The 11,915-nt window shown below is 38.9% G+C and overlaps 1 protein-coding gene across 1 annotated transcript in view; it reads right to left on the minus strand.

Annotated features, from left to right (window-relative positions):
- Positions 1-11,915, minus strand: part of WDR27 (WD repeat domain 27) — a 179,157-nt gene that overhangs the window by 111,167 nt on the left and 56,075 nt on the right. The window contains exon 22 of the mRNA XM_019472702.1: positions 4,488-4,590. Within this exon, the coding sequence (XP_019328247.1) occupies positions 4,488-4,590 (103 nt within the window). The remainder of the gene's footprint in view (positions 1-4,487; positions 4,591-11,915) is intronic.

Raw genomic sequence — 11,915 nt, forward strand, 5'->3', positions numbered from 1 at the left:
GCCTCACCAGTGCCGTGTATAGGGGCACGATTACTTCCCTACTCCTGCTGGCCACGTTATTTCTGATACAGGCCAGGATGCCATTGGCCTTCTTGGCCACCAAGAGGAGCAGATGTACAGAACAAAACAGAGCTGGCAACCCAACCTCCAAATGTATTTGGTGCTTTACTTTGATCTATCTTATCTCTGATTCTGTGGACTGAACATCATTAGCATATAGAGAGCATTCAATTTGCTCAAGGAGTTGCCCTCCCACTTCAGCCTCACCTGAAAGGAATTGATCTGCATGATCCAAGACCACTCTGTGATACAAATCAAAGCACAGTAAATGGGGAGGACTGGGAGACGTGCTTCAAGAAGGGGTGTGCATACTCCTTATCTAAACTAAAAAGCAGATGCTCACTCTGTGCCAGTGCACTGCAATTCATACACTAGAGAAAATAAGGGGAAAAACTTTAAAAATTTAAACTACTTCAAATTATAGAGCTTCTTTCAGTAAGGCTTCTCAAAGCCAAAATATATGTGGCCAAGTAAAGTAGATGACGAGTTTAACAGTCGAGTGACAAGACAAGAAATAATATTTTTAAAGCTATCCATCTTGATGTAAGAATAGATAAAAATAAAACTAAGAGTTCTGTTATATAATACATATTTTTCTTGTCCTTATCAAAGTTATTAGTCTAATCCAATAGGGAAAGTCATAAAGATATTATGTGATTTGAGACAGTGAATTTTACAACTAAATAAATATGTGGTAGCAAAACATTAAAGTACATTGCTCAGTAGGACTGACATTCTATTTGGAATATCAACCTCTGTAACTATTTAAAACTACGATGCCAACTATAAACAAATTCTACAGTTTGTGTTATGCCAGATGCAGAATCTTGTATCTGAAAACAACTGCCTGCAAGCCCTATCAGGTCCAGGTTTACATCCAGCCACCACTCACAGGTTTGCAGAATTCTTTGGATATGCCCCCTGACCAGTATGTTTCCAGCATCACTTGCATAATGGGAATTTACTCTAAAACCAGTTTTGCACAAACGTTAACATTCAGGGATTAACAAGTGGTTAGTACACTGGTGTTATGTATAAGCATCAAATTGACTTATCCTGTCTCCTGTTACTCCTTTCAGTGTTGATGCCCTCTGGAGAAGAAGAAACAATCTTCCTACCCTCTCTAGCTTTGGTGCCTTCACAGTTGGAAGGCATAAATTTAATCCTGGATTTAGAATGTGTTTCAAAGACAATGATGTAGGCAAAATCCTATACATTGATGAAAAGCATAAATAAAATGGAAGACAACTTCATACATTACCCATGTATTTTTGTTATTGATGTAGCAATCTGTTATGCTGAAAAACTTCTGGGTTTGCAACATGGGTCAGTTAGCGTGAACTGTGAGCCCAGGCTTTGAGATTTGACGTGGACACAGAGTTTTATGTTAGCAAATTCCATTTCAGAACTAGGGTCAAAATGTGCCCCTTAAAGTCTACAGTTCAAAGACAGCTAGCAAGAATGAATGTGAAAACAATTAAAGAGCCAAATCTTTATTTCTGCATTCCCTACTCCATTTCTGGAAACTTGGAATTTATTCAGAGAGCCCTAAGGTCTTCAAAGACAAAAATGAAGAGCCTAATTAGACATGAAGTAAAACAGCTAACTAGAACTACATGGAGCACAGGAGAAGATTAGCTATTTCTATTTTAAAAAGTTGCATTTCACATTCTCCAGATATTTTTGTCCTTTTAGACTAAGTTTTCTCTGGTCAACAAATGTTTAGATAAACATTTTTGTACAGAGCCCAGGAAAATGGAAATCTAAACCAAATTAGAGTATTTGGCCAACATCCTTAATACTATTGTCGGATAGTCAGAAACCTCAAACTGCCCACTTGTAAAATGGTTAGAAATTAAAATATTATGTGTATTCAGTTAAGGAAAAGTCAACCCATGTCACTTGTAACTTGAGGCTACTTAAGATGAAGAGAAGATCTGATATTAGAAATGTTAACTTTCTACATTTTCTAATCACAATGAATTATGGTAAGGATAATCACAGTTCAAAACCAGGATACTGTGGGTACCTACAGTAGACTGTAGACTGTCAGGTCCTACACAGGTCTTGACAAAGGTTCTATTAAAGAAGTTGGAGTAATCAGTTAGAGGATCACTTTCAACCCATGACTTACAGTATGTTCAAATCTCATACTAACACACACAAAAGCAGTTCAAATAAAAACAAGTGGCTACTTCAGCCACACAGAAGCTATACCAAGCTGTTCTCGTATAAAATAGGTCATATACTTCGTAAGCAGAGAAAAAAGCAGACAGAATTTGCATCTCTTTGTTTACAATTACATATTTTGGTTTTCTGATTCTATGCCCTGTCGGAATAGGGGTTTGATTTTGCTATTAATCAATGCAGCCCACATATTCCTCTCTGTCAAACACTTCAGATATTGTGAAATATAAAAGGCAGTTTAAGATTAATGTCTCTCAACTATATTCCAATTCTGCCTCTTTTAGCTTTAAAATCAATCATATTTGTTAACCACAGGGCGCAAGCATTGCACTTGATAAGTTAAACTCCAAGATATTTGAAGATGCAGTTGCTGGTCAGTGAAAGTTACATAACTTATTTCCAGAATGCATTATTTCAAGCTAACACTTTGTATCCACACTGCTGAATTTTTATGCAGCTTTTTGAATTCCAGTGGACATCACTCATAGAATACAATCTGCAAAAATATGTGGCTTCGTGATACTCTTAAAACTGTTCCAGTTGCACATCAGTCCATCTGTCAGGATGTGATTAGTTTAAGAATATGAATGGACTATTCAGTGCCATGTTCAATTTTCTTTTTCAAAAGGAAACACAAAAGTATATCCAGTCTCAACATTTCAAAGAGAAGCCTCCTAAAAATGCCCCAAAACTGTATTTTGTCCTAACAGTACAGTTGTAGCAAGAGTCCAACACTTGACTCAGTTTTCCTGAGGGGACAACAACAAGAACAATGAGAGTTCTCTACAGATATACAATGCAAATTATGCAAAATTCCAACACAGGAGCCACACTAAAAAGTATTGATTGTCACTGTGCCCACCAGGGCCCACATGCCAACTGGAGCAGGATGCAGTCCAGCTATTCAGCTTCCTATGACGAGCAGCCATGTGCCAAGAATTTGGAGTAAGGGCAAAATCATGCTCTATGACTTTCTTTTCTTGTATCAGCAGTAATTCCAAACAATAGCCTTAATGCAAAAGAGAAGACAAAAGGTCTTGTCACTGTACCTCTTTTTATACTATTCAAAATCAACCTTAATTAGTAATCTCGACTAAATATATTTATTTCATATACGTCATGAGCTGAGATCAATATTAGATGCCTTTTGTTTCACAGACAAAGGAAAAAGCCTTTCTTTTGTATTGCAAACCACATTTTGAAATGCAAATTACCAGAAACTTGAAAAATATATTTTATCGTGGAAATGTCAAGAACACATTAGCTATTGCCAAACCTCCAGCAATCTACCAATAAAATCTCTAACCTTTATACGATTAGGAGCCAGTATTTCAAAACTAGCCACAACAGTAAATTCCTCTTGTTCTGAATTTGAAGTTGACCAGAAACCCTGTGTCGTAGTCCTGATGAGTCACCTAGAAGGACCTAGAAGAAAGCTAAACAGCTTTCCTACCCAGCTGTTTGAAAGGATGTGTTTACAATGAACCCAATCCCCAGCCCAGTTTTAAAGGCCTATACTACAAGCTAGCAATCATCTATCTCATAGCAAACACCAAGAAAAACATGGTGCCAACAATGCAGGACTTACTGAATTAAAATTAGGTGCATACTCAAAAAGGTAGTAATACACTTTTACTCAGGACTCTTTGCTAAGTGTAATAATTTAAATACAGTTGACATTGAATGAGAAGAGAACCTGTCTGGGGAAGAAACACACACAATCAAAGTTACACCATGAATTATGAAAAGTTCTAATTACAGTTGAATGACTTTTCATTTTGTATTCAGCTGACTGATTCATAAGAAACCAGTAATGAAAGATTCAGCACCCTGTATCTGGGAGCTTAAGTAAATAAATGTGTAGTTGCTACATAGTTCCTAGTGGTCAGATAAGTACACACTACGTAAAGCTGTGCTACAGGGGATACCATTCTTCTCGTCTTCGATGGCATGTGACGATTCAGAGTCAAGCACTATGAAAACTTTTAGAAACAAGCTTTTAACAATTACTTTGATCAGTAAGATTTGGTTGGTCAGGGACTTTTCAGGCAAAATAAAGAACATACAGATCAGGAATCATATGTAAAACTGCTACATATAAATGAAGTATATGAAAGTATAATAGACCTCAGTTTTGCACATTAAGCTGAATCCTAGAAACATGCATAAAAAGACTACTCTGTGTACAATATGAGTAGCTCCTATAGTTTAGGAGGAAAATAAGCAAAAACATTACTTACACATTTGTCCTCTGATCCACTGGCTATAAACCGTCCACAAGGAGATACTGCAATTCCACATGGATAGCAGCGGCTACTGTGCCCTTCAAAACGACGTTCACACCTTCAGAGAAATTTCAGTCTTATTAACACCAACTAAAAACTAGCTCTTTTACTGCTATTTTCATGAAATCCTGCTGAAGTCTCATCCATTTTTCTTAGTCTACAAATTTACTAAGGCAAATCCACAAATTAAGTTTTAAATATCTCTGCAGCAGGATTTTGACAAAACTGAAAGACATTAAAGAATACTAACGACTAAAAATAGAATGAACACACAAAACTACCCCAGGACAATGCCCAAAACCATGCTTTGGCCTTGTTTAGTTTACAAAGATAGAAACATCATTAGTATTTAGAAATGAGGAGCTGTGATGCCTACCATTAAGCTACCCCTAGTTAGCCATCTCAGAAGGGAAAGCCAAACTCCCCTGCATTAAGGGGAGGGTGTTGTGAAAGCCAGTCTGCTCTGTGAAGCTCTAGAAACGTCTCTCAATTCATTTATATCAAATGAAGATCCAGTATGTGGAATCATAATATAAATAATTATTGTTTGCTTTTCTTATACCCAAATCTGGATATTTAATCTGTGTTGCTCTATTTACATTCCCACTCCATGCACTAATTTATTGTATCTTGTAAATTCAAGAAAGGCAATACCCAAATGGCATTCCAAACTCATAAATCTAGCTATCTACCCTACAATTGCAGAGAACTTCTTACCTATCTGTGTTAATACAGTCTAAAGGAAGGAATGCATTTAAATTTAATGCAAGGAATTAATTTCCTACTTTTCACATTAATATTGTTAGGTAGCATTGTGGAGTATGTTTTTGATAGCTGAGCACACTTGGCCCATTTAAAAATAATAATGTTTTTAATGACATGAAGATTAATATCCATCTAAAAAAAATCCATGGTTGTAAAGAACTGTGATAGCTTCATAGTCACTACAAAACTAAGGAAAAAAGTAGTATTTAGAGTTGCTTCAATGTTAAAAGACAATTTAATGTAAGTTTCAACCCCAGTCAGAATTATCATTTACATATGTATACCTCATTTCAGAGCTTTATTTTTATAGCCACGAGGTATCATTTCAAAACAGACTTATAATAATCTGTATTCTTGTTTTGCCTTTATAATGAATGCTATCAACCTGTCCTTCTCCTTACAAAACAAATTAATATACTTCACCATAATACAGCTGTCACACATTCTTTTTTTTTATGTATGCTAGGTCCAGGAACAAATTTGAAAGAGTAACATCTCCTGCCAACACCTGTGATATACACTTTTTCCTGGCCAGTGAAATCACAGACGCTGTGTTAATTCGATTGACTGGACCCATGTGCAGAAATCTCTAAATTTTTATACCACGTTGTTCTGTTTTAGACAGGCATGTATGAGTAAGAATGCACTGAATGCCAAGTTGATTTTGCTCACCCAGGTGAAACAGGCATACTTAAATAAAAACATTGCTTTGTGACTGTCATGGTTTAATCTCAGTCGGCAACTGAGCACCATGCAGCCGCTCGCTCACTCACCCCCGGTGGGATGGAGGAGAGAATCAGAAGGGTAAAAGTGAGAAAAACTCGTGGGTTGAGATAAAGACAGTTTAATAGGTAAAGCAAAAGCTGCGCACACAAGCAAAGCAAAACAAGGAATTCGTTCACTACTTCCCATGGGCAGGCAGGTGTTCAGCCATCTCCAGGAAAGCAGGGCTCCATCACGCGTAACGGTTACTTGGGAAGACAAACGCCATCACTCCAAACGTCCCCCCCTTCCTTCTTCTTCCCCCAGCTTTATATACTGAGCATGACATCACATGGTATGGAATATCCCTTTGGCCAGTTTGGGTCAGCTGTCCTGGCTGTGCCCCCTCCCAGCTTCTTGTGCACCTCCAGCCTTCTCAGTCGGTAGAGCATGGGAAGCTGAAAAGTCCTTGACTAGTGTAAACACTACCTAGCAACAACTAAAACATGGGTGTGTTATCAACATTGTTCTCACCCTAAATCCAAAACACAGCTCTGTACCAGCTACTAGGAAGGAAATTAACTCTATCCCTGCCGAAACCAGGACAGTGACTGATCAAATGGCTATCATTTAGTAAGGCATAAAAATACACTTTTGAATGCATGAAAATACATCTTTTTACAGAGCCTAACTCTGAACTTTCATAGAGAGTATATATTTGGCTGAATTTCTGTATAACAAAACTACTGATATCAATAGACATTTTGAGTATACAGTAACCAGACCTTTCACCTCAGGCTAGTTCTACCCTAAAACTGTTGTAAATAACCCAATTTAAGAGAACACTACAGTTCAAAGAGAAGTAACTTATAAAGACAGTCAATTGCTGTGACTAAGATGTAAAAATATTCTTCAACTTCAGTCTGAACATAGCTCTTGCATGAATATTCAGAGACTTTCAATGCCAATGGCCACATTTGGGCCATTGAATAACCTGCCTCTATCAAGCTCCCTATTGACAGTAAAGGATAATACTAGCTACCTCAGTCTCCGCTCAAATGCAGCATTCTAATATATATAACTCCAAAGGTTAGGCAATGGAGGACAAGTCACAGAATACATATTTTATTTATACTTTCAAAGAACTTTACTTTTTGGAAGGTAACTTAAAAGAAAACTTAAAGCGTAGCACATTCTTCCCATACCACAGCTTTCACAGAATCATATGATTGAGGTTGGAAGGCACCTCTGGAGGTCATCTTGTCCAACTTCCCTGCTCACCTAGAAGTCAGTTGCCAAGGACTGTCTGGATGGCTTTTGAGTATCTCCAAGGTGTGAAACTCCACAATCTCACTGGGCAACCTGTGCCAGTGCTCAGTCACTGGAAATGGTTTCCAGATTTAGTTGTTCCATCACCTTCCCAGGGATCAAGGAGAGGCTGACCAGTCTGTAGTTCCCTGGGATTTCCTTCTTGCCCTTTTTGAAGATAGGAGTGACATTTTCTTTCTTTCAGTCCTCAGACACCTCTCCTGATCACCATGATCTTTCGAAGATAATTGAGAGCAGCCTCGCAATGACATCAGCCATCAATGAGCTGAAGGCAGGCTTTAAAGAAGACAGAGCTAGGCTCTTTTCCATGGTGCTCAGTGACAGGACAAGAGGCAATGGGCAAAAACTGAAATACAGGAGGCTCTGTCTGAACATCAGGAAACACTTTTTTACTGTGAGGGTGACTGAGCACTGGCACAGGTTGCCCAGAGATGTTGTAGAATCTCCCTTCTTGAAGATATTCAAAAGCTATCTAGACATGGTCCTGGACAACCAGCTGTAGGTGACCCTGCTTGAGCAAGGGAGTTGGACAAAGTGACCTCCAAAGGTACCTTCCAACTGCAATCATTATGTGATTCTGTGGTTAAGCAGCAAAGACATTATTGTAACTTTGGGCAAGTTTTTCCTTCAAATATCTTAGACAGCCAGAAATAAAAATGAAGCATGATGTGTTTCATCTGTCTGCTGTTCCCCTTCATGGTCAGATGTGGCATTGCAAGATTTTGCCCTCAGTTAAGCTCCTACCAAACTTTATTCATTGTGTAGAGTAGATGTCTCCCACAACTCAGCCTCAATCATGTTTTTTCTTGTCTCTGCCAGAGTCCCAGTTGCATTGTTTGTGAATTTCAGAGTGAGGTCATCTTCCAACTTCCCTGCTCACCTAGAAGTCAGTTGCCAAGGACTGTCTGGATGGCTTTTGAGTATCTCCAAGGTGTGAAACTCCACAATCTCACTGGGCAACCTGTGCCAGTGCTCAGTCACTGGAAATGGTTTCCAGATTTAGTTGTTCCATCACCTTCCCAGGGATCAAGGAGAGGCTGACCAGTCTGTAGTTCCCTGGGATTTCCTTCTTGCCCTTTTTGAAGATAGGAGTGACATTTTCTTTCTTTCAGTCCTCAGACACCTCTCCTGATCACCATGATCTTTCGAAGATAATTGAGAGCAGCCTCGCAATGACATCAGCCATCAATGAGCTGAAGGCAGGCTTTAAAGAAGACAGAGCTAGGCTCTTTTCCATGGTGCTCAGTGACAGGACAAGAGGCAATGGGCAAAAACTGAAATACAGGAGGCTCTGTCTGAACATCAGGAAACACTTTTTTACTGTGAGGGTGACTGAGCACTGGCACAGGTTGCCCAGAGATGTTGTAGAATCTCCCTTCTTGAAGATATTCAAAAGCTATCTAGACATGGTCCTGGACAACCAGCTGTAGGTGACCCTGCTTGAGCAAGGGAGTTGGACAAAGTGACCTCCAAAGGTACCTTCCAACTGCAATCATTATGTGATTCTGTGGTTAAGCAGCAAAGACATTATTGTAACTTTGGGCAAGTTTTTCCTTCAAATATCTTAGACAGCCAGAAATAAAAATGAAGCATGATGTGTTTCATCTGTCTGCTGTTCCCCTTCATGGTCAGATGTGGCATTGCAAGATTTTGCCCTCAGTTAAGCTCCTACCAAACTTTATTCATTGTGTAGAGTAGATGTCTCCCACAACTCAGCCTCAATCATGTTTTTTCTTGTCTCTGCCAGAGTCCCAGTTGCATTGTTTGTGAATTTCAGAGTTCCCCAAAAAATATAGTCTCTCTCAGTGTCTTTTCTCATTTTCACATAGGGACAATGTTTGTAGAAATGTTTGAAGAAAAAGTTTCTTTTTAATCATATACTTGTAAGATACAACGGCATCCCATGAAAGAAATTTCCTCATAAGAAAAATAAACAAAATTCATATATCCTCTGTCCTTCCTGAATATGCCTTCAGGACCACCATTATTCCTTAAGTAGAGCACTGGCCATCAGGAGTAGTTCTCAGTGTTTAAGACCTCGTTCTCAGGGCCTGTAAAAGCTAACTTCCTCAATGAGGTGTTTCTTTTTCACAGAAGAGTCTCCTAATAAATCACTGCAAATAACTTCCTTTCAAAAGAATTTGACTCCTCTGCATCTGTGACCAATAACTCAATTACTCCACCTATAAATGGATGCATAAGAACTAACATGATTCCAAGGCTTTCACTGATCTTTCCTCTGCTATACCACAGCAATATAAAGCAATGTCTGAGTCATAGGACAGTGCCACTTTTCCTTGTGCTAGTATGGCCACAGTAATAACTAACATCCTGGATTCTATTTTCTTAATTGTTTTCCTGTTCAACTTTTCCATTATAATCGGGCTGTATGTTCTACTACAAGTATAGCTACTTCCCCACCCCCTCAAAATCCTGTTTTAAAAAGACATTTAAAAAAACTGATTCCAATTAAACTTTCCACAGAATCCAGTAGAAACTTTGTTATGCAATCTATTAACTCCAGATATCTCCAGGTATCACAGAAATGGAAAAAAGTAGATAAAAAATCCTCCAATAAATAGATAGATATAATGTGTATAATTTTAGCTTATTCTAGGAGTTCTCTTATTTCAGGCTTTTTTTTTCCCCTGTTCTTTTTTAAGTAGCAACAGGTGGTGATCAAACTTATTTTGGATATTGCAAGCTTTACGTGGCCAGCTGGCATGCTGTCCAGCCTCCTAAGAATGCTTTTCTGGTCAGAGCTTTTCAGGGGTTACCATGACAAACATCTGGTAATTGCATGGGACAGCAAACAGCCAAGTTTTCCCTATGTTCTCCATTGTACAGCTTTTAGTCTACATTCCAAAATATGTATCTTTTTATGTCACAAACAACTTGCAGAATATTAGGAAAAAATGTAACATGTTTTCTGTCTTTGTAAGAGAAAGATACCAGAATGGTGTATGTCTTTATAAATCAGGGAATACTCTCATAAATAAGTCTATTTCATTCTACTTGCTGCATTAAAAAAAATATCTTGAATGCAAACCAAAGTTTTCTTTTTTTTAACCACTTTTCCTTGTATTCTATTACTTTGTCCCAGTGCTCTGGTATTTGTTCAGAGACCCTTCAGTACCAGCAGATCCACTGAGGCTCTACAAAATCCGAGTATAACTTGACAGTAGTAGTAGCTACCTTAGATGTTCTGTACACGTGGGTTTCATTTTAAACACACACCAAACCCTTCACATAGGAGCTCAGCATGTTTTCACCAACGGCATCCAGCAGGGAGCACATGTTCCCCATCCTGTATACTTTCATGCTTCCCCAGTCCCAAACTTGGAGGAATTCCAACCACTGCTTTATCCCTTTTTCCCTCAGAATCCAGATAACAAGACTCAAAGCTCCAGGGAAAAAAAAGATGGCAAATCATGGGATCCTCACATTCAGAAGAGACCAAGAAGTAATCAAATTCTGAGTATGTATATGTGTGCATCTTGCTCAGGATGATGTCAAGCAGTTAGTTCACAGTGGAGATGCAAACTGAAAAGTATCTGAAAATGGAAGGGCCATTCATCCAAACTGCATGTCTGACCCTAAGGCTCTCAAAGTGTAATTGTTAGAAAATGTATGAGATGAGTTCCATGTGGCTGCAGGAATTCTACTAAAATATGTTGCCAGGGGAGCTTATGATCTAGTTGCACAGGATCATAATACTAGTTGGAGATTTTACCTTAATGTCTAAAACTATCTTTATACAATTGGCAAATCTTTTCAGAGGCTGAAAGAGGGTGAAACTGATTTTCCCTGGGATCATGCGTCAAAGCATTATCATGCATCTGAGTGTTCTGCAGAAGAAATTCAGTATGTCCAAGCAGTCCAATATTCTTCAAATATCTTCACTGTGGTCCAATAAGCACCCACTGCCTTTTTTCCAGAAAGAGATGAGGAATAGCTATTTCAGCAGAAAACAGCATTAGAGCAGCTGAACTTCTATTCCTCAACTGTTCAGAGTGTGAGTCAGAAGCAGGCTGCTCCTGCCATCAAATGTGTTAGTGTGGTGGTGGTTGGGAGCTTCTCCCAACACCTTGCCCCTGCCAATCTCATTACCTGCAACAGTAATCTAGCAGCTGTCACATCTACCTCCCCACACCTACTATAGTAGCAGCCCAGACCTCTAAATTGGGCAGTAATAACTTTTCCCTGCTCTCCCCACCTCTGGATAGATATCGAGCACATCTGACAGCATAGCACAACTGTCCCATTCCTTCCTTCTAAATTGATTCCCGATTTCAGCTATTATTGTCCATCCTTCTCTCTTATTCAACATTACATCAGTTCTCCCAGCAAGTTTCCCATCTCTACATTTGTGGCAAGTAGAGAAGAGCAAATGCTAATTTCATAGAATCACAGAGTCACATCATGGTTGAGGTTGGAAGGCAGCTCTGGGGGTTGTCTTATCCAACCTCCCTGCTCACATAGAGCCAGTGTGGCTTCACCAATGCTAAACAGAAGGGAAGCATCACCTCCCTCAACCTATTGGCAACACTCCTCCTGATGCAGCCCAGGACATCATTATCTTCTTCG

This window comes from Aptenodytes forsteri, unplaced genomic scaffold (genome assembly GCF_000699145.1).
Source record: "Aptenodytes forsteri isolate BGI_AS27 unplaced genomic scaffold, ASM69914v1 Scaffold132, whole genome shotgun sequence".
Taxonomy (NCBI): domain Eukaryota; kingdom Metazoa; phylum Chordata; class Aves; order Sphenisciformes; family Spheniscidae; genus Aptenodytes; species Aptenodytes forsteri.